The sequence below is a fragment of the Rhinolophus ferrumequinum genome, chromosome 21 (assembly GCF_004115265.2).
Source record: "Rhinolophus ferrumequinum isolate MPI-CBG mRhiFer1 chromosome 21, mRhiFer1_v1.p, whole genome shotgun sequence".
NCBI classification, from domain to species: Eukaryota; Metazoa; Chordata; class Mammalia; order Chiroptera; family Rhinolophidae; genus Rhinolophus; species Rhinolophus ferrumequinum.
This window is the reverse complement of record NC_046304.1, coordinates 51,568,915-51,591,530: the sequence shown is the minus strand read 5'-3', so window position 1 is coordinate 51,591,530 and position 22,616 is coordinate 51,568,915. Positions and strand designations below refer to the sequence as shown.

The 22,616-nt window shown below is 52.6% G+C and overlaps 1 protein-coding gene across 8 annotated transcripts in view; it reads right to left on the bottom strand.

Moving 5' to 3' along the window:
* Window positions 1-3,650: 3,650 nt before the first annotated feature.
* SEC14L1 (SEC14 like lipid binding 1) overlaps window positions 3,651-22,616 on the bottom strand; it is a 62,067-nt gene continuing 43,101 nt past the window's right edge. For 2 of the 8 annotated variants that reach the window (XM_033091819.1, XM_033091818.1), the window contains 4 exons: window positions 18,660-18,911; window positions 17,343-17,521; window positions 17,084-17,185; window positions 14,738-15,293 (listed from right to left, as the gene is read on the bottom strand). In XM_033091819.1, the coding sequence (XP_032947710.1) occupies window positions 15,278-15,293; window positions 17,084-17,185; window positions 17,343-17,521; window positions 18,660-18,911 (549 nt within the window). In that variant the 3' untranslated portion in view covers window positions 14,738-15,277. Of the gene's footprint in view, window positions 5,526-5,583; window positions 5,603-6,075; window positions 6,178-14,737; window positions 15,666-16,621; window positions 17,186-17,342; window positions 17,522-18,659; window positions 18,912-22,616 lie in introns of those variants that run through there. The other 6 variants (XM_033091816.1, XM_033091815.1, XM_033091817.1 and 3 more) reach the window with 6 other exon arrangements.

The window sequence follows — 22,616 nt, the reverse complement described above, 5'->3', positions numbered from 1 at the left end:
GCTCACAAACCAAGTTCCTAGAAAAGAGCTGACGTTGGCAAATGTCACCTCCCACCTCAGTGCAGTGCAGGGAGCACTGTTTCTCTCAATTCCACAGGTACCTGGCATGAGCTTTGGAGCCATTCATTTCCCAAGGCTCCCAGCTAGAAATCCGTGACCTGGGAAGGGCCGACTGGACACCCTGCCTGGGCCGGGCCGTCTCAGAGTCATCACCTCCTGGCCCAGAGATGAACTGCCCACCCTCCCTTGCACAGACTCCCTCCAACCTCCACACTTCCTTCCACATTTCCCCTCCCATTTCCTTCCACATTCCCCTCCCCATTTCCTTCCCCATTTCCCCTCCATACTTCCTTCCATATTTCCCCTCCCCATTTCCTTCCATATTTCCCCCATACTTCCTTCCACATTTCCCCTCCCATTTCCTTCCACATTCCCCTCCCCATTTCCTTCCCCATTTCCCCTCCCCATTTCCTTCCACATTCCCCTCCCCATTTCCTTCCACGTTCCCCTCCCCATTTCCTTCCCCATTCCCCTCCCCATTTCCTTCCATGTTCCCCTTCACACTTCCTTCCACATTTCCCCTCCCCATTTCCTTCCACATTCCTCTCCCCATTTCCTTCTACATTTCCCCTCCCCATTTCCCCTCCCCCATTTCCTTCCCCATTCCCCTCCCCATTTCCTTCCACGTTCCCCTCCCCATTTCCTTCCACGTTTCCCCTCCCCATTTCCTTCCCCGTTTCCCCTCCATACTTCCTTCCACGTTTCCCCTCCCCATTTCCTTCCACATTCCCCTCCCCATTTCCTTCCCCATTTCCCCTCCATACTTCCTTCCCCGTTTCCCCTCCCCATTTTCTTCCATGTTTCCCCTCCCCATTTCCTCCCCCATTCCCCTCCCCATTTCCTCCCCCATTCCCTCCCCATTTCCTTCCCCCATTTCCCCTCCAATACTTCCTTCATGTTTCCCCTCCCCATTTCCCCTCCATACTCCTTCCACGTTTCCCCTCCCCATTTCCTTCCCCATGGCCCCTCCCCATTTCCTTCCCCATTTCCCTCCATACTCCTTCACGGTTTCCTCCCCTCCCCCTTCCCCCTCCCCATTTCCTTCCCCATTCCCCTCCCCATTTCCTTCCACATTCCCCTCCCCGTTTCCTTCTACATTTCCCCTTCCCCATTTCCCCTCCATACTTCCTTCCACATTTCCCCTCCCCATTCCCCTCCCCATTTCCTTCCCCATTTCCCCTCCATACTTCCTTCCATGTTTCCCCTCTACATTTCCTTCCCACAGCTCTGAACGCTTCCACTCTCCTTTCCCCCAGACTCCCCACCACAATGTCGATCACATCTGCTCTCTCCCTCCCCCCCAGCACGCTGCCCTGGGACTTGACACTCGGTCCCCAGACTCCAGGCTGATGGTGGGCCCGGCCAGCCCACTGTCCAACCTCGATGGTCTCTGATCATGTCACATCCCCAGTGTTCACATACAAAGTGGGTACTAAAGGTCTGAAGTGGGCTGTTAAGAAACCAAGTTCACAGAACAACAAACAGTTTGGCATGCGGTTTGGAACCCAGACTGCAAATCAGGGGACTGCCTTTCACTGAGAAAATGTCTGTATGTGGGAGGAGCAGTTATCATGCAGTGGGCTGTCTGCCCCGAGGCCAGGTGGGGTTCAGATCCCAGCTTGATGAGTGAGGGGAGGGCCTGTTGAAGCCATGTTGCCACAGATAGGTCTGGGGGGAGGGGCTCTCCCAGGAGGGAGTTTATGTGCCCAAGAGAGGGACAAATAAGATGGTGTGAGGAAGCAGAGAGGATCATTTAGGCCTGGGTCTGACTGCCACAGGTAGGGCGCTGCTGGCAAAGGGGGAGGAGCTGGTTTTATCTGGAACTTGGTGAGACTTGGGCACAAGCAGTTCTGCTCCCAGCCTGGGTGAGAGAGTCCCTTGAATAGACATCTCCTCCAAAGAGGACACACAGATGGCCACAGACATATGAAAGATGCTCAATGTCACTTATCAGAGAAATGCAAATCCAAACCACAGCGAGACATCACCTCACACCTGTCAGAATGGCCATCATCAATAAATCAACAAACAACGTTGATGAGGCCGTGAAGAAAAGGAAACCCTCGTGCACTGTTGGTGGGATTGCAGATTGGTGCAGCCACTATGGAAAACAGGATGGAGGTTCTTCAAAAAATTAATAGAACTACCTTATGACCCAGCCATTCCACTCCTGGGTGTTTAGCCAAAGAAATCCAAAACACTAATTCAAAACAGATACGTGCAGCCCTATGTTCCTTTCAGTGTTATTTACAATAGCCAAGACATGGAACAAGCTAAGTGCCCACTGATAGACAATTGGATAGAGGAGATATGATACACATATAGAGTGGAATATTATTCGGCCATAAAAAGAATGAAATCTTGCCATTTGCGATAACATGGATGGATCTAGAGAGTATTATGCTAAGTGAAATAAGTCAGACAGAGAAATACACGTACCATATAATCTCACTTATACGCGAAATCTAAAAACAAAATAAACAAACAAACAAACAGAAACAAACTCATAGATACAGAGAACAAACTGATGGTTGGTTGCCAGATGAGAAGGGAGTTGGGGGGCAGGGTGAAAAAGGGGAAGGGATTAAGAATACAACTTGGCAGTTATAAAATAGTCACAGGGATGTAAAGTAAAACATAGGAAATATAGGCAATACCACTGTAATAACTGGGTATTGTTTCAGATGGGTACTAGAACTTATGGGGGATCACTTTGTAAGTTATATAAATGTCTAATCACTGTGTTGAAACTAACATAATATTGTTATGTCAATTATAACTGAAAAATTAAAAAAAATAGGGGGACAGGAAGAGAGAGGGAGGGAGGGAGGAAAGGGGGAGAGAAAGGAGAGAGAGAGAAACGGAAAAGAAGAAAGGAAGAAAGAATCACCACTTTGTAACCCTGAATGAAATCATCGATTCCAGCAAGCATCCTCAGTGGACACTGGTGACAGACTGGCAGGGAACTGGATGTTTAACCGTGTGCCAAAGTGTCCCACACAGATTACCTGATGGCCCCCAAGAGCGGGGACCCCAAGCCCAGATTCAACCCCCAAGTGCAGCCACCAGTCACGACATGCGTTCTGCTGCGATCATTACCTGTAAGACATTCCCGCCTGGAAATCCAACCTTCTAATCACACCTAGTTCACATCTAACTTCCAGGTCATGTGCAATGTCCACTGACAAAGCAAGTGACAGCAAAAGGAAACAATCAGGCAAATCCCAAAGCCATCCGGCAAGGTCATAAAAAAAAGGGGAGGCGCATCTTGTTCTAATTACAGGCGACAGAAGAGACTTACAAGCCCGCACAAGGCGCCATCCTTACTCGGATCCTGGCTTGAACACGCCGGTGGCAGCAGACAAGTGTGGGGTCCCAGGAGAATCTGTGTCCAGGCTGGCCATTAAATAACACTAGGCAACTACTGGTAATTTGGTGAGCAGGTATTGCATTAAGTAGGAAATGTGCCTTTTTGAAGATACGCGTATTCAAATACTTAGGGCAAAAATGTCACAAAGATGGTAATTTACTTTAAAATAACAGGAAAAACCAGAGGAAGCAAATATGACAAATGTCAGCAATGGTTAAATACAGATTCTTAGTGCTACTTCTGTACTTTGAAATTTTTCATACTTTGAAATTTTTGAAATTTTTCATAATAAAGTTTTCTTTGACTTTAATGAAAATCGTGTGCAGATAACATGGAGGACATGGGCTGAGAGGAGAGGCAGCACAGAGAGCAATTTTCGGCCCTTGTGTGACGGAGGGGCTTGTGCTGGCAGCTGCAGTGGGTGCCTGGGGAAGCTGTGCCTCAGAGGACAAACCCTTGGGGCCCTCAGGGGTCCCTTTCTCGTCCAGGAATCACAGGTGCTTGGGGAGTGGGTGACCTGCAATGGCACAGAGAGGGGCTCAGGCCTGGGAGCTGCCCAGAGGATTCCAGAACCGTGGGGAGGCCCCTAGCCAACAGCCCCTCACCCCGAGAACTTTGCTCCCTTCATCCGTTCACTGCACCTGCTGAGGGGGCCAGACTGCCGTCCACCTGCAGAGGCTTCTGGCCAAGTTCACAGTGTTTCCTTGAGTCACAGGACCCTGCAGACTAGTCCTGTGTCCTGAGTGATGGGGACGGGGGTGAGGGGTTCCAGTTACTCCTTGATTCATCTCGTCTCACTGAAGGATTTGCTCCGTTTCTGGGCAGAAGCTGTCATTGGAGGCTGGCAGGATTTCCTAGGGCACAGCGGCATGCACAGAGCCACTTCCGCTGAAGAGGTGTTTACTCTCCAGTTAGTTCCTCAAGGGCTGGAGGTGAGGAGCCCCGCTGGGAAGGTCTGAGGAACTGTCGCCTCTGAGAAAGGTCCTGGGGTTGGTGCACAGCAGTCCTCGTCCACCAACGGAAGCACAGCGAGCTGGCCCCGGCTGCCATCCCTGAAACCGGACTCGAGGACAGAAGGAACATGGGCACATCTGTTGGCAGCACTGGTTCAACGCAGGAGCCCTGCGTCTGCTGGGGGTCTGGCGAAGGCTCAGCCATGCTGGGGAGCAAGCAAATCTGATGCTGGGCCTTTGGAAGCACCCAGGGCAGAAGTCGTGAAACCCCAATGAAGGGCAGTGTCTCCAGGAAGGGGAACTGGACTAGGCGGCTGGGTTTGTTGATGTTTAATGACCTAATGTGATTCAGCCATGGATACCAGAGCGCGCAGACTTTCACACTCATATTGGGTTCATTAGCTTGTCTCAAATGTCAGGAGACACTGAACAGTGGCCCCCAGCTTGGAGGACCCCCGCTCTGCTGGGCCGTGAGGGGCTGTGTGGCGGTGTCATAAGCTTGGGCCACGTTCCCATGCTGTGGCCTGTCCAGGACCACAGCCGCAGGACCAGACTCTCTGGGACACACAGCCAGGCCGAGTGTTCTGTTCCTCCACCTCCGTCCTTCCCGAGACAGACAGGCCTCCACCAGCTGTGAAGGATGGAGCGAGAGGGACAGCACCCAGCTGGGCTGGGGACTGGAGGATGGCAGCAGCTCTGGAGGCCTAGCCGACCAGCTGTGATCACCTCGGAGACAGGAAGTAAACCCTGAGTGAGTGATCGGAAGGGCCTCGAGTCAGCCTGAGTCACTGTCGTCTGCCTCACCCCAGCGGCTGGTATTTATAGAACACTGGCCGTGGATGTGCTGGGCTTATTGTTAACACACCGTGCACGCCAGCTTGTATCACCCGGAGAAGAGCTCTCTTGAGATTTACAGAGGTCTGACAGCTTCCCCTTGGTGGTGCAGCCAGGCAGAGCTGAGGGGTTGGCCACACTGGGGCTGCCTGCGTCGTGCATCTTGGTCTGCAGAAACACGGCCCGGCCTCCAGCGCAGCTCAGTCCAGGGGCACACAGCGCTGACCCCAGCAATCGGGGAGATACAGGGACGGAGATAAGAAACTCCAGCTGGCACTGTCAGATGGTCCCAAGGGAGGCAGAGCAGGCTGAAAATAGAACCGATGTTCTGCTCATTTGCATGCAATTTCTCTCCGATTTGCATATCGTGTGCCAGCGTCACTAACTATAGGATTATAAAATCAAATGCATGAGTGAATTCATGTACCCTGTTCTAGTGTAGACAGAGTCAGTCCTTAGGGTATGTCTGACCCTCCCCCCAAATCTCTTGCTCGCGCATTCACACACACACATAAGCTGCACTTGTATCCCCACCTCGAAATAAATGTTTGTGCTTTAATAACTTCCACACCGTGTCTAATTTCATTTATTAAGACAGAAAATCAGGAAGCAATCACAGGGAAACCTGGCCTCCACAAAGCATTCTTACTGAAGGTTCCTTTCACCAACGTTTTCCAGCATGTTCCTAATTCTGATCTGACACACTGAGCAGGGTTTATTGTAGCAGAATGCAGGATGCTTGTTCCGTGAGAACAACGCATCACGTACTTGGAACTTCGAGGTAGGTACTAACCGATACTTATGAAGTAGACACCCCAGGAAGCTACACAGAATGGCTGGGACCAATGTGTGTGTTACCTGGAGGTGAGCCGTTCACCATCTGGTCCGAGTGTCCAGGCTCGCGATCTGGAAGGCTGTCCTCCCTGTGCAGGACCGGCTGGGCGAGAGTCCATGCTGGGCCTGGAATTCAAATGCACTTGGCTCTTTGTACAGGCAAAGGAGGTTAATGTCCGCCTGCCTGAGCCTGTGCAATCTCGGGGACTTCTGTGGGAGAACTGGACCTTAGATGAATTCAAGTCGCACTTTCCATTCAACCCACACTCAGCACACCTGCGGCTGCATTTGCAATGGACAGCACACCAATCGGGGCGCCTGAGCCAGAGGCCCAGCCCCAGCTCCATCACCGCCGACTCACTGTGTTACTTCAGGCACGTGTCTCAACCTCTCTGGGCCCGTCTCTTCCTCCCAGTCCTAACAGTGTTGGATTAGAACAGTGATTCTCAACCAGGGATGGTTTTTGACCATCCCTGTTTGGAGACAGCGCTGGTTGTCACAACTGATAGGTGTTACTGGCATCTAGAGAGTAGAGACCAGGGATACTGCTAAACATCCTACAACGTCCAGGAGGCCCCGAGAGCAAAGAATTATCCCACCCCGCATGTACCGAGGAGACAGTAACCCTGGAGGAGACAGACCCCCACCCTTCTACGTTGACCTCACAGGCTGTCAGCATGACAAGGCAGGAGCAAGGCCGTCTCTAGCCCTCACTCAGCCAGGACTTGAACAGTGGAAGAGGCCCACAGCCCAGTCCTCCTCTGTCCTTGAGGCCTCCCAGGTAGTCCGGGGACATTCCAGTGGGATTCCCAGCAAGCTTCCTCCTGGCTCTGGGAACAGTAGGAGAACAAGGGAGGAGCTGAAGGCAGAGCCTGGAGCACATGGCGCTGGAAACTCAGGGGGCAAACAACACACGTGACCGAGGCCCAGACCTGCTTTCTTCCTCCATCCCATCTTTGTTCATTTCTTTAATACACCTGCTGCCCAGGTTTCTCCAAGACAGGCAGGTGCCCCCAGCAGGCCGACACGATGCGCCCTTTAAACTAAGACATTCACTACATATTCCAGAGACAGAGAAGCCAATATTCTTTATTTTCTTTTCCATAAAAACCTGGACGCCTCTTTGCAGACCAGTCCTGGGAACCAGAGCCCACACAGAAATGCCCACCAACTCGGGGCCCTGAAACCCGTCCCACCGCAGAGCAGAGCCGGTGCTCCAGGCACAGCAAAGCATCCCCACGGGTCTCGTTTGCATCTTCTCTTCAGTTGATTTTCCAACCAACAAGCTTCTGGAGACACACCCAAGTATTTAAAAATGAGGCAACAGGGGCAGCCGGATGGGCTCAGTTGGTTAGAGCGCGAGCTCTCAACAACAGGTTGCCGGTTCAATTCCTGCATAGGATGGTCGGCTGTGCCCCCTGCAACTAAAGACTGAAGGTGGCAACTGGACCTGGAGCTGATGGGCCCTGGAGAAACACACTGCTCCCCAACATTCCCCAATAAAAAATTTTTTAAAAATGAGGTAATAAAAGAGATGACTCGTTGGTTATTTGGCCACGTGTTTCAGCCTACTAAATGCCAATACAGGAGCGCTGACCGCTGGGCCTGGGGCCTGCCTGCCACCTGAGGGGGCACCGGCAGCAAAGGCCCACAGATACGCACGGTCCTGCGGGAAAGACCCCTCTGTATATCCCTTGCCAGGTGCTCTCACTGCAGCGGGCAGTGGCAGAAGGTGTCCACGGCAACACCTGAGGGTCCTCAGCATTAGGGCTACGATTTATTCCTGCAATATTCAACACTTACAACCGTCTATTGTGCACGGGCCGCTGCCTGGGGATGCTGCTGTCCGGCCTCTCCCTCTAGGCCCTTCCTGACCCAGCATCAGTCCCTAGAGGATTTCTCAGGGGGCTTCAAGGAGCTGGGAGTGTGCTCTGTCCTGCAGCCACTGAATCTAGAGAACCAATAAGGATTAATCTGAAGTCACTACCTTGCTCTTCACACAAAAATCAACATCACATGTCTCAGAGATTTAAAACGTAAAAACATAAAACCATTCACATACCAGGAGAAAATGTAGGAGAATTTCATGTGGGGAAGTCCTAACAAGATATAAAACCCAGAAGCTATTAAGGAAAAGAGAATACATTTGACCTCATAATAGTTTTCTGTCCAAAAAACAGAAACAAACAAAAAAAAGTCAGAGCCCAACGACCAGCCCACACGTGGCTGGTGCACCTGGCTGGCTGTCGCCATCCGGCCTCCAGAGTGAGCACATGTGCTCCCTGAGGGCGAGGCTTTCCTGTCAACTGACAGCCGCGTCCACTCTCCTAGAACCCGAGGCCCACAGTAAACATCAATGATGTTGACGCGAATGAATAACGGGAAACCATGGAGAACACCTGCCCCAAGGAAGGCCGAGCGGCGCTTTCCTGGAGAGGGGAAGACAGCTTTCAAGGTGGAAAGGAAAAGGTTAACAGCCAGATCAAGAACTGGACCGAGCAGGTGGGCAGGCAGTCAAGAACGACGTGGAAAGACTGCGGAGACATGCACTTAGAGAAAAATGCATAATTATACACAAGTTTGTGCTTCTGTACGACTAAGAAAGTTCTAGAAAGACCACCTGAAACTCCCCAATAGTTGTCTCTGCGGAGTAGGATGGAGTATTGGAGGTGAGGGAGCCAGGAAGTGGGGGGGGGACATTTATTTCTACTTTACTCCCTCTCTTCTGTTTGAAATCTCACTGTGAGGAAGTATTTTCTTATAGTAAAAACCAATTACAGTAACACCTCAGTTTTTGAACGTCTGCGTTGATGAACGTTTTGGTTTACGAACGCCGTGAACCCAGAAGTAAATGCTTCGGTTTTCGAACACGCCTGGGAAGTCGAACATGTCACGCAGCTTCCGCTAAGTGCAAGATCCTGAGACCTAGCTGTCGGCTGTTTTCGAACGTTCCAGAACGCGAACGGTCTTCCGGAACAGATTACGTTAGAAAAAAGAAGTACCACTGTACTTTTAAAAAAGTGACTCTAGCTAATGAAGATTAAAAAGGGAGGGTGTGTTTCCTCACACACACAGACTGTGTTCACACATGAAGCTGGTAGCTGTCATGAGGTGGCTAATGGCTCGGGGACTACCGGGAGATTTACAGGGCCATCAACACCTGAGAACACCCATCTGCAGTTTTAAAAGAAAAGGACTGATGTGCAAGCATTTACATCTTTATGCTCTTCCAGTTTTGATTCACAAGGGGTATATCTTCTCTAGATAAAACCAGCTATGTTGCAAACCACACACCCTACAAAGGACTCATTATCTAGAGTATATATAAAAGAACTCACTCCACAATAAAACAACAAAGAATCCAATCAGAAAATGGGCAAAAGACATGAAGAGACGTTTCACCAAACAGGATGCACAAATGGCCAATAACACATGAAAAGCTGTTCATGAGCCGTCAGGGAAACGCAGATTAAAACCATAGGACGGCACTTACACGCCATCGCAGTGACAAAATCAAAACTAGCAGCAACACCAAATGCTGGTGAGGATATGGAGAAACTGGAGCCCTCACACGGTGCTGGTGAGAAAGGGAAATGGCGCGGCCTCTCTGGAAGTTTCTTGTAAAATTAAATATGCAACTAATGACCATACGACCCCACACTACACTCATGGGCATTATCCCAGAGAAATGGAAGTTTATGTTCATGTAAAAACCTGCAGCTGAATGCTCATTCCAGTTTTATGTGCAGTAGACAACCTGCTGCCATTTGGGGGGAGCGGCTGAACTGGTCCCAACAACCACCTCCTACACGGCAACCACAGGAATGAACGACTGACACACATGACCACCTGTGGCAGTCTCCAAGGACATAGGCAGAGTGAAAAAAGCGCAATTCTGAAAGGGGCCGACCCTGTGCGTCCCTTTACGTAACATTTTGAAATGACAAAATTTTAGAAATGGAGAACAGTGGTCGCCGGGGTTGGAGACGGGAGGGGCGTGTTAGGGAGGTGGCCGTAGCTGTAAAAGGGCAACAGCGAGGGGGTCGCTGTGCTGATGGAAAGGTTCTGTATTCTCACTGCGGCAGCTGCATGAACCCACACAGGGATGAAACGGGGGGAAGCAAATACACACCCACACAGATGAGTCCAAGTCAGCTGGGGAAGTGGGAGCAGGGTTGGTACGTGTCGATGACAAGATCCTGGCTGTGACTGCAGTTTTACAGATGTGACCATTGCGGGAAACTGGAGAAAGGCACGGGGACTGCTCTGTACTGATTCTTACGACTGCATGTTCCTGTACTATAATCATTTCGGTAAAATGTCAATACGAAAGTCCCCCCACGATACAAGGCTATTCCTCCATGACTACGAAACCTGATTTAGTTGCTTGATTTTGGATTAGCTCTTTAGAAAATAATAAACTGGGGGTGACATCATTAGCAAACAAACCAGTTTGTTCTCACAGAACCCACTTAGCCAGAGAAGCTGGCTTCTGTGCGGACGCGAGTCCGTGTGTAATTTGTCTCTGGGCGGAAGCCACTCACCGATGTAAGGTATGAGCACAGCCACAGGCAGCTCATGTCCTGTCAGAGGCCCTGTCCCTAACAGCGAGGCCCTAAGGTCACAAAACCACACTGCGCAGAGTGCACAGTCGTGCCTCCCACGCTGTCTGGCTGAGTCCCGCAGAGCGAGACCTGGGGGGAAGAGAGGAGGTGCCGGAAGGCCTGGGTACCGCTTCCAGGGCCCACTGTGTCCCCCCACAGCCTGTGGCTCTAACAGGCGTCCCAGTCAGCAAGAAGGCTGTCCTCACACTCCCACGGGCGCCTGAGCAGAGCCACAGTCGGGTGGCATTTCAATTTCATCCCTTATTTGGTGTTTAAGTTCAGGCTGCTTTCTGAGCTCTCCCTAGTGGCGTGCCTTCCATCGATGCCCAGCATGCCCTCCCCACCCCTGGGCAGGCCCTGGTGCCTCCTCCCTGAGCTGGGCGCCGGCCTACACTCCCAAGTCCCGGGCACATCCACACTGCAGCGACCCCCCCACACACACACAGTGCAGAGCACTTGAAAGTGTACATAATCCAGTACTTGTTTGCTTGACAATGACCTGGATGCAAAGACCTGGTCCTGCCATTTCACGATCACTGACTTTGGACATCTTCCAGCTGAGCTTTCACTATTGACGGACGAGAAGGGGGCTCCGGGAGGCTTAACGGCTTCCCCAGTCGCCCTCAACCAGCCAGACTCACAGCCACCTGCTCAGGGAACAGCCTCTCACCTCTCTGAGCTTCCTCTTCCTCAAGTTGGAAGGGCTGGAACTACCTCATTCTAAGCTCTCCCCGCAACTTGAACAGTGTAACAGTCTACAATTCTATTCTACTTTGGAAGGATAAGCCTATTGATGGGGAAAAAACCCAAACCAACACACAACACACACACACACACACATGCCAAAGAGAGATGATTCTAGATTAACCAGTTTTTTTGTAAGTCAAAGGCTTTGTTTGCAATTCCAGGATTTTGGAGCACACTTGCTGTACTGGTCAGGATTCTCGAGAGAAAAAGAACCCATGGAATGTATACATAGAAAGAGATTATAAGGAATTGGCTCACGTGATTATGGGGGCTGACAAGTCCCAAGACCTGCCTGGCAAGCTGCAGACCCAGGAGGGCTGATGGTCTAATTCCAGCCTAAAGGGCAGCAGGTTGGAGACCCAGGAAGAGCCAGTGTTCCAGTCCGAAGGCAGGAAAAAGCCAGTAGCCCAGTTCAAAGGCCGTCAGGCAGAGGTCTCCTTTCTTACTTGGGGGAGGGTCAGCCTTTTCTCCTACTCAGGCCTTCAACTACTCAGATGAGGCCCACCCACATTTGGGGAGGGCAATTTGCTTTACTCTGGCTACCCACCTAATGCTCCTCTCATCCAGAACCACCTCACAGAAGCCCAGAATGATGTTCGACCACGTGTTTGTGCACTGGCTGGCCCAGTCAAATTCACACGTAAAATTAACCCACACAACCCTTCTGAGGCAAGGTGTCACCAGACATGAGGGCTGGAGAATCTCCCAAGGCAGAGCTGAAGGGAGCACTGCACCCATGGGGGAGGGAGGATGTGCATCCCCAAGGAGGCCACAAGGTGGCGCAAGGGGAGGCAACTCCCTGCGCGGAGCTGGGACCACTGAGCAGGCTGGAAAGGAGCTCCACCTCCTGGAAGAGGTTGGGTTTCACTCTGGCGGCAGCACCTGGGGCTGAGATCGCTAGCGGGTGTAGACCAACCTCACAAAACGGGGGGAGCAGGGCGTGGCAGGCAGAGCTCACCAGTCCTGTCTCCAGCCAGCATGGCATCTGCTGCGTGCCCTCAGATTCTTCAGGAAGGCCCGTGGCAACTTTCTTCCCTGACATCGCCCACTGATATTTCATGTGTGTCCTTTGCACACATCCGTTTTTCTGGATATAAATTCCTGGTTCACTCTTTCCTTGAAAATCTTAATTATTCCATTTTCTCCCTGAAAAGGTTCAGCCTTGAAAAGCCTGATCCCTCTTGGCCCTGATGCCTCAAGGATCTCTTTTAAATCCAGCCTTTTACTATTTCTTGGTGTTGGTCATTCTCAGGTACCCCGCCTTTTCAATATTACCATTTTTTACCTTCTTTACGTATCTTCACTTTTTCTATGTATCTTTTCACCTTTTTCTTTTTTGATGTGCACAATTTTCCTCTTCTGTACCTTTCATTTCTCTCAAAACACTATCTGTTGTATTTTTTCACTTTGTGCTCCTTCTAATTTAGGCTTAATTTCTGAAGTGATTTTTTTTTTGCATTCTTTTCTAATTCTTTGAGTTCTGTCGTCTCATTTCTGAGTTTTCGAATTCAGTTTTGTCTCATATTTTCTTAATGTCTTGTTCATTAACAAAAAAGTCACGTGTTTTTGGTCTGTTCTGCAGGCATATCTTTCTGGCTTGCTTTCATTGCCTGTAGGGCCGTTCTGCTCCTGCCTCTCACCTTTGTATGGACTTGACTTTGACACTTTCCTGGCCACTGCCTCCCCCGCTTCAGCCTGGGTCTTCTTTCTTCCCTGTCCCTGTTATGATTTTTATTCCACTCCAACCAGTTTTTACTTAGTGTGGGGTCCTTCACCAGACGGAGCCCTGGCAGGTCAGTGTGAGGGTTCAGAGGGCTGGACTGCTCCCCCCCACCTCCGACCTCTCAACAGCACGCCTTGGTGTTCACCAGCCACTGGAAGCACAGCCCTCGCCTGGCCCACCTGTGGGCTCAAAGTGGCCACTGTGCTCCCACTGAGACCTACTGGCTCTGTTCTCCAACCCATCAGACACCTTGTTTAACATGTGGGTCCTGTGACTACTGTGGTTTGTGCCTGTTTGGGGATTATGGAGACATGCTATCACCTAGTTTTGCTGTATAATGAAGTTCATGGGGATTTTGTATATGGTAGAACACATGCCATTTTAACCATTTTTTACACGTACACTTCAGTTGTGCATAGGTTTGAGGATAGTTGCTGTTTCTACGCGGGGATGCTACTACCACCTTCCCAGAATCCTCTGCTCTCCAAAGCTCCAACTTTTCAAATGAAATGAAGTCACTGGTTTGCTTAATGACATTTTAATGAGAACACCTCTGGCCCAACTCAGGAACTGAAAAGCATGCCATGGTTTAGGCTGTCAACGTTTTACAGAGACTTTATGGCAAACAGTGTGTATTTAAGGATAAATACGCTTTAGAGGTCTGGTGACCCACTCTGAAAAGATGGTGACCACTGTTTGGGATATTCCATTTTACTGTGACACTCTGGGGCAGCCAAGAGACACATAGCAGGTAAGAGGTGCTTACAACCCTCACCTGTTTCTCAGGTTGCCTCCGGCTGCCTCAGTGAGAATCTGATGCTAAAGCAAAGGCTTAGTAAGAGTAGGCCTGACTTGACACAGGCAGAGACACACTAGATAGAGCATGATAGGAATTCGTGTAAAAGTCTTTCTTTCCTTTGGGAACAGTTTGGCTAAGTTACCCATAAGTCATCTCGGTGCTGCTGAGGTAGGAATGACCTATCTTGCCGGCAGACAAACTCCTAGTCCCAACTGAGCCGTGGACGTGCAGGAACATTCAGGCATCGCATGCTCCGCACCCCATGTCACAACCAGTCCCCTCGGCCAGCTCCCACCCAGGACAGACGCCGAGTAGGAAAGCGAATAACCTCGTGGCTCCTGATGGGGGAGGTACCGCTGCTCCACCTGGCAAGCAGGCAGTGAGCTATTCTGGCCTGCTGTGCCCTCCTGGGCCATGCCACCCCTGCAGACTCAACCGGCTGGGAGCCAGGGAGGTGACCCAGGTTTCTGAAGGTCCACACCTTTCTCTAAGAACACCTGTTTACTAAGGAAACATTGCATCAAGCATCATGTCATGATTTGTGTTTGATTTTGATCTTGCAGAGTTTAAGAAAAACGACAGCACGTCTTCTCCTGGAAGCAAGGGAATTACAAGCACTGGGCTTCACTCCTGTATCAGCTGCTCACAACTGCCATCTTCCTGCAGGATGATCCGTGCTCCTGTAAAACGGCCCCTCACAAGTGAGGTATTGTTCTTGAACTTCTAGAATACTGGCACTCTGGGTCCAGAATCTCTCCTTCCTTCAATCTCCACAGTCTCCTAAGAATGTCAGACTTCGCAGTAAGAAAAAGACATTTTTTTCTTCAAACAGCTCACATTTATTATTGATAACAATAAAAAAATCTTTTAAAGACTATCAGTATTGTATTACCAAGAGTGAGGTAATATGTTTACAAAACATTTACAGAATTTGATATGTAAATAATGCATTTAGGGAGGAAAGTGAATTAAGACATGAATAATAAGAGGGGGAACGAAAAGGATCATTAGTGAAGAAAGGTGAGATGACAGCAGCATCTGAGAAAGAGTGCGGGGCACTGAGAGTGGACACGGAACACCGGAAGGGTCGATGCACGAGCGCCCGTGGCTCCCGCACAAGGACGGCGGGCGCTGTGATTCAAGAGGAAACCCTGGACGCATTTGTGCAGTCATGTGCTTTGAACTCTAAAGATGCATTCAGCCTCTTGGGGATAACACAGTACCACTTCTGAGTCAACTTAAAAAGAGCAGATCTTCAGAGTGGGGGGTGGGGGGGTGGCTGCAATTCAAATAGTTCTACAAACATCCCTGGGCTCATGTGGACTGTTGAGTGAAGCATTTTCTTGGCAGCTGTCAGCAAAATCGCCATCTGAGACACAAAGAAAGAGAGAAAGAAAGAGAAAGAAGGGACCATCTTCAGGTCCTTATAATTTGGAGACAGGAAGCACCAACTGGAAGCAGCAGAGAGGCACCCACTAACCCTACTGTGTGTTCTGGAAACAAGCCTTTAGGTGCCAGTGATGAGTTTATCTTTCCAAAGGAAATGCAGAGCTGAGTTCCAGGAAGGCCGGCAATCGTGGGAGAAGCCTGAGAAAGACTTCAGTGTGCAGGCAGCCACAAGAGCGTCACTGACGGGGCGAGAGGGCTGCTCCATTTCTTCTGAGCCCCCCAACACCTCCCCTTTGGGGCGAGCACATATTCTCCACAAAGCTCTTGCGTCACATGGACACCCACCTAACGCCTGCAGAGTAGACGGAAAACAATGAACCCAGGATGTACGCGCCCATCACACACAACGGTAACGGCCGTGTGGCTTTTGGCACTTATCTTTGAAAGCACAGCCTCTGCCACACATGACACCCCACATCACGTCTTTATCATGCAGACTAACCCAATGCAACATCCCCACAGATTAGCAAGTAACCTGCTTTTGCCATAAAAAGCCGACAAAATGAGGGCCAACGTAAGACAGACCAGGCTTTGTAACTGGGAATCAAAAAGAAATGTAAAAGGCAAACCAATCTCATACGCTGATTTGCTTCTATGAAGAATCGTTTGTTACGGGAACTAAGGTTCTGCTTGTGCCATTTCCCACCAGCACCACACGCCACACAAGCCCGTGTGCACACACACCCACGAGTCAACTGCATTTTACCAAGAAGCAGGGCTCCTACAAGCCACGTGCTACCCGGAAGTGGCCACATGGCGAGATTGCTGGTTGGCTAAAATGAACACTGGACAGTTTCAAAATGGCAACTGTAACCTTACTCTGTCTTCAAAATATCCTTCAAGCGACCAGAAGGACCACCTGGGCTCTGTATGCTCTGAGGGGGCAGAGGGGAGCAAAATCTAGAATGGGCTCTGAACTAACACATGCAGGCAGGAAGAGCAACACACCAGAAAGGAAAGGGAAAGAGATGCCGTCCACTCAAGTCATGCACAGAAACATCCTGCTCTGAAAGCACCAAAAAGATTTGAAGAAGAGGAAAGAGAAAATGATGTTTAATGATGGCGGTGTTTTTCCTGGAGTCAAGGGCCGTCCCCAAAGGCCCCCTGACCCACCAGCACCCACTTCAGAACCGTGGATCCCTCTGGCCCCCGGGAGCCGGGCTGGGTGCTCCCTGAGACTGTCTCTGAGTCCTTCCAACTTAAGCGGCGTCTGCCCAGAGGAAAAGGTGTCTAGTGGGCTGTCACGGACCAGCCAACTAACAGCAGGGAGGAAGTGAGGACTGCATTTTAAGGGACAGGTTGGCAGCTTCTGCTCCACGTAGGAAGATGACGTCACCTCTGAAGGATGGTGCAGGAATTCATCCACTAGTGGAGGGTGTTCAAAACCTTTTTTGCATCAACATTTGAGACAAAGTCAACCTTTTCATTGGTATGTAAACTACTTTCTTTCAAGAGAGCCCTTGTGCTCCGGTGTGATTTTGTGCACACTGTATACAAAATCTATGGCTATTGAGTTAAACTACCTGTCGAGATGGCTGTGTGATCAGTGACTACATTTACCATCTCGAGCGAGAGCTACTTGCTACCTAGAGGGTGACAGGAGTCTGCACACTGTGGCTGCTGGGGGGGCGGAGTGCAGCGGGCTGTCCGCGGAGGCACGGCGTCCCCTCTGTCCCCTCTGCGGACGGGGCACGGGCGTCGCAGCACTACCTGGAAATCATGGAGCTGGAGTGCGACTGGCTGGAGGTGGTGGTGGCGGCGCTCAGCTGGGAGAACCCGCTGTGGCTGGACTCCAGGCTGGTCATGGAACCTCTGCAAACAGCCCAGGGAGGGGACGAGGTGTGAGGACGCCCCTCGAGCTGCCCACTTCCCACACCGCCTGCCAGACTGCCCGGCCAGCCCTGCCCTCGGGGCCCCCCACGGCCCGCACACGCGTGTCCCCGAGCCCGTGCCCGCGCGGGGGCCGCACCTGAAGTCCTCAGAGCCAATGACTTCCGTGTAGTACATCACTTTGCACTTGTGCGATGAGACCTGCAGAGAGGCCAGCACGTCGTCCACTCGGGGCAGGTTGGTGGCAGCACAGGCTGGCATGCTGTGGAACTTCCACTGCAGGATGTAGAAGCCCGGCCACCTTGTCACGTGGGAGCCCTGGAAGAGTCAGGCAGAGCCGGCTGAGGAGGTCCTGTCGCCGTGGGTCTGACAAATGCGAGAGCTGCCTCCGGGCCCCTCGGACTCGGCAGTGATCACCGCCCCTCTGGACAGGTGAAGGACCTGCTGCTCCGGTTCATTATCAGTGTCGGCCCCCCACTGCCTCCACCTGAGGGCCCGCCCTGCGGCCAGGCCTCTGCTAGGTGCGGGGAAGGTCACGGGAGTGACACTCCGAGTGTGTCCACCCCAAGGACTAGCAGCCTCGTGGGGAGGAAGGCCAGGACCGGAGAACTGAGGGGGTCAGAAAAGGTGACCTGCACCAGACAATGCTCTTTCTGACACGCTTCCCATGACCTCACCAGCGAATTCTGGGTAGAAAGGATGTTAACCTAAAATCAAATGTCAATCTGTGAAAATTACCTTCTCCAATAATTCTGAAATTAAAGACTGTGATATAGCTAAAAATGTCCAATATTTTTAAAACAATAATAAAATACTCTCTTTTACTCTCTGCCTCTAAGACTCTTGCACCAAGACACTGACAGGCTCATCCCTGAAAAACCGTAAAGGCAGCAAGATTCCACATCGATCATGAAGGTCAGAAGCACCCACGACCACCCACCACTCTGCGCATAAGCACTCGGAAGGGCCTGGAATTTGACCAGTGAAGTGACAGAGCTTTTGGGAATGAATCAGGATGCTCCGTAACGACAGCCAAAAGTGCCCTCAGGACTTGTTTCTCTCACTTCTATTTGGGGTAATTTTCCTTCGAAGGAAGCAAATGGAACATGGTCAAGGACGCGTCAGGGGAAGTCTCCTGAATCCCAGCTGTGTGCACACATAATGCCTTTTCCTTCCTTCCCGCGTCGCTTTTGTGAAACTACTTCTAAAGAAAGCTCATGCACTTCAGACATCCGTCAGTCATGGCTTCTGTCCAAAGCCACTGCTCAGTGCGAATTCTTTCTCTCCTAAGACTCACTTGGCTTCTTGAGTCCTTCTGATCGTAACTAAAACCAGCCACACCTAACTGCTCTCCCACAGACACAGCGCCAGCCGAACAGGACAGGAATGCAGCAAAAGACTTTCCCTTCCCAAAACAAGAGAAGCGGGAGCGCTGCAGAGACCCGCGGGGCTGTACCTGCACGCTCTCGCCCTCTTTGCAGATCAGAGGCGACTCCACCATGCTGTAGTCCCGGCCCAGCTGCCAGGCGCGGTCTATGAGCTGCACATTGTTCCCTCCGGGAGAAGTGATGCTGTGCGCCCCCAGGGAGTCCTTCTTGGGTGGCTGGGGCGACCTCTTGGAGTGGTAGATGTTAAAGACAATGTCCCCTTTGCACACGTCAAAATCCCAAGTGATCACTGAAGACGCATCCACAATCTGAATGAGAATCTGGAAAGAAGATTGTGTCAACCAACCAAGGTAGTGAGGTCCTGGGCTGCGGCGGCGGCAGCACCCTCCCCCTGGCCACCAAGCTGCTTTTCAGCCCAGCGGTGAGTGCTGAGTCGGGGGAGATGTGTCCCATCGGCGGATCTCTGCACCCAGATTCGTACTCGACCATCCAGGTTTCCTGGTCTTTTCATTCTTTCAACCACTGGTTCCTGCTCTGCGTCACCGGCCCAGCCCTGTGACTTCGTTAGTTACACCTACAGTCTCCCTTTACACGATCGCTAGACAGCACTCTAAAATACTGGGTCCTGGCTGTAAAAAGGTCTCAATAACACAAAACAGAAGGAAGTCAAGATGGTGCAGACAAGGGTCTGGGGACTGCCCGAGGCTGGCAGCAGAGGGAAGGCCCAGAGCAGGAAGGGGGTGTGAGCGCAGGGACCCAGGCACTTCTGCTCACAGATGGAGGTGGCACCAGGCTGGGGATGGAAAGAGGGAGCCACGTGGCACGGGGTGGGGGAAGGGCCAATCTGAAATCGGCACTTTACACAGCATCCACATAGTTTCCCAGCAGGAAAGATCAAAGTTATAGTTTCCAAAGATGCTTGTGGGAGAGATGTGAGAACGAAAACCAGCTGTGCAGTTACGTATTTGCTGTAAAGCATTTCAGCAGGAGCCAGGGCCTGTGCGCCCTCCTGCCCCCACGCCTGCCCGGGGAGCCCTCCACCTGGCATCATTAGCACTCTGCTGTGTCACGCGGGCTCTTCCTTCAATTTCACCACTGCCACTTCTCACTGCTCAAACACTAGTGACTTTGGAATTTCCTTGAAGAGAAGATTCCAGAAAGCATGAGGGTCATGTCTAAGGAAACCAATGGCATTAATGACTTGGCCCCATCTCTTTCTTTAGCAAAGTGGCTCCCCAGGGGCAGCGCTCTCCTGAGACGTTTGTCCCACTCAGCTGACAGGCACGCTCTTTCCTGCATTCACAATGGGGACATTTAATTCAGGTTTCATTTTAGGGGTGTCACTGTCCCTGATTTGCGCTTTACTTAACCCCCAAAGCAGAAATGAACTTTTTACTGTTCTGATGCAGAAAACCTGGCTACCCATTTTCAGATACCCTGAGACTCCCAAGAAACATATTAAGCCACTAAGTCCTTCCCACGGACAAGACTAATGGTCATCTAAGACAAGACCCATAAGAACTCTGCGTCCTCGAGCCGGCCTCCACGTAAGAAGCACCAATAATCCTCAAGACACAGTCATGAAAATCTGCCCTCCACCCCCCGCCCCCAAGCTATGACTGACGAACAACAAATTTTTATCTCTGCCTGCTTGAACCATAGCAACAGTATCGACCTGCCCCACAAGTGACAGGCAGATGGTTCCGGGAGACAGCAGTGAGGACAAACAGCAGGTGGCCAGGCTGGGAGCAGGGGTCAGCTCCCGGCCACCACCATGGCCCGAGCCTGCAGCACTCTCCCTGAGCGCCTCTCCAGCAGCTCTGAGCCACAAACCTCACCCTGGGGCTCAGGAAGGGCGACTCGGGGAGAATCCCTCATTCCTCGGGTCACTCATGGTGTCCCAGAATACACTGTGTATGTGAAATATGGGGATACTCATTTCCGCACCACAACATGATGGCAGGAAGGGCAAAGAGAGACGTGCTAGTTTTTCCTCACTCCACCAGATTGGCAAAAATGGGGAAATTCCTTCAAAAATATAAATAAGCGAAACTCAGGAAAAACCAGAAAGTATAATTAGGCCTACTAATCAATGAATAAACTGAATTCAAGAGTCAAGTGTTCCCACGAGGAAAGACTTCCTGTGCACGCCTTTGTTAGGGTCTCTGGTAACCTGGGGGAAGAGACCTAACCCCCTTTCCAGGCACTCTGACCAAACCCAGCTCCTTTCTATTCTGAGATGCCCAGTCTTCAGTCAACCTTCAACGGAAGTCTACAAAACTCTAAAGCATCTGATTCTTGTGAACTAAATCATACTGGGCAGATACGCTGAGGAATCCCTGAGGAGAGGAATCCCTGAGGGGAGGGATCCCTGAGGGGAGGGATCCCTGAGGGAGGGATCCCTGAGGGGAGGGATCCCTGAGGGGAGGGATCCCTGAGGGGAGGGACCTCTGAGGGGAGGGATTCCTAAGGGAGGGACCCCTGAGGGAGGGACCCCTGAGGGAGGGACCCCTGAGGGAGGGACCCCTGAGGGGAGGGACCCCTGAGGGAGGGACCCCTGAGGGGAGGGACCCCTGAGGGGAGGGACCCCTGAGGGGAGGGATCCCCGAGGGAGGAACCCCTGAGGGGAGGGATCCCTGAGGGGAGGGATCCCTGAGGGGAGGGATCCCTGAGGGGAGGGATCCCTGAGGGAGGGACCCCTGAGGGAGGGACCCCTGAGGGGAGGGATCCCTGAGGGAGGGACCCCTGAGGGAGGGACCCCTGAGGGGAGGGATCCCTGAGGGGAGGGACCCCTGAGGGAGGGACCCCTGAGGGGAGGGATCCCTGAGGGGAGGGACCCCTGAGGGGAGGGACCCCTGAGGGAGGGACCCCTGAGGGAGGGACCCCTGAGGGGAGGGACCCCGGAGGGAGGGACCCCTGAGGGGAGGGACCCCTGAGGGAGGGACCCCTGAGGGGAGGGACCCCTGAGGGGAGGGACCCCTGAGGGGAGGGATCCCCGAGGGAGGAACCCCTGAGGGGAGGGATCCCTGAGGGGAGGGATCCCTGAGGGGAGGGATCCCTGAGGGAGGAACCCCTGAGGGAGGGACCCCTGAGGGGAGGGATCCCTGAGGGGGGGGACCCCTGAGGGAGGGACCCCTGAGGGGAGGGACCCCTGAGGGGAGGGACCCCTGAGGGGAGGGACCCCTGAGGGAGGGACCCCTGAGGGAGGGACCCCTGGGGGGAGGGACCCCTGAGGGAGGGACCCCTGAGGGGAGGGACCCCTGAGGGGAGGGACCCCTGAGGGGAGGGACCCCTGAGGGAGGGACCCCTGAGGGAGGGGCCCCTGAGGGAGGGACCCCTGAGGGAGGGACCCCTGAGGGAGGGACCCCTGAGGGAGGGACCCCTGAGGGGAGGGACCCCGGAGGGGAGGGACCCCTGAGGGGAGGGATCCCCGAGGGAGGAACCCCTGAGGGGAGGGATCCCTGAGGGGAGGGATCCCTGAGGGGAGGGATCCCTGAGGGAGGAACCCCTGAGGGAGGGACCCCTGAGGGGAGGGATCCCTGAGGGGAGGGACCCCGGAGGGAGGGACCCCTGGGGGGAGGGACCCCTGAGGGGAGGGACCCCTGAGGGGAGGGACCCCTGAGGGGAGGGATCCCCGAGGGAGGAACCCCTGAGGGGAGGGATCCCTGAGGGGAGGGATCCCTGAGGGGAGGGATCCCTGAGGGAGGAACCCCTGAGGGAGGGACCCCTGAGGGGAGGGATCCCTGAGGGGAGGGATCCCTGAGGGAGGAACCCCTGAGGGAGGGACCCCTGAGGGGAGGGATCCCTGAGGGGAGGGATCCCTGAGGGGAGGGATCCCTGAGGGAGGAACCCCTGAGGGGAGGGATCCCTGAGGGAGGAACCCCTGAGGGAGGGACCCCTGAGGGGAGGGATCCCTGAGGGGAGGGATCCCTGAGGGGAGGGATCCCTGAGGGAGGAACCCCTGAGGGGAGGGATCCCTGAGGGGAGGGATCCCTGAGGGAGGAACCCCTGAGGGAGGGATCCCT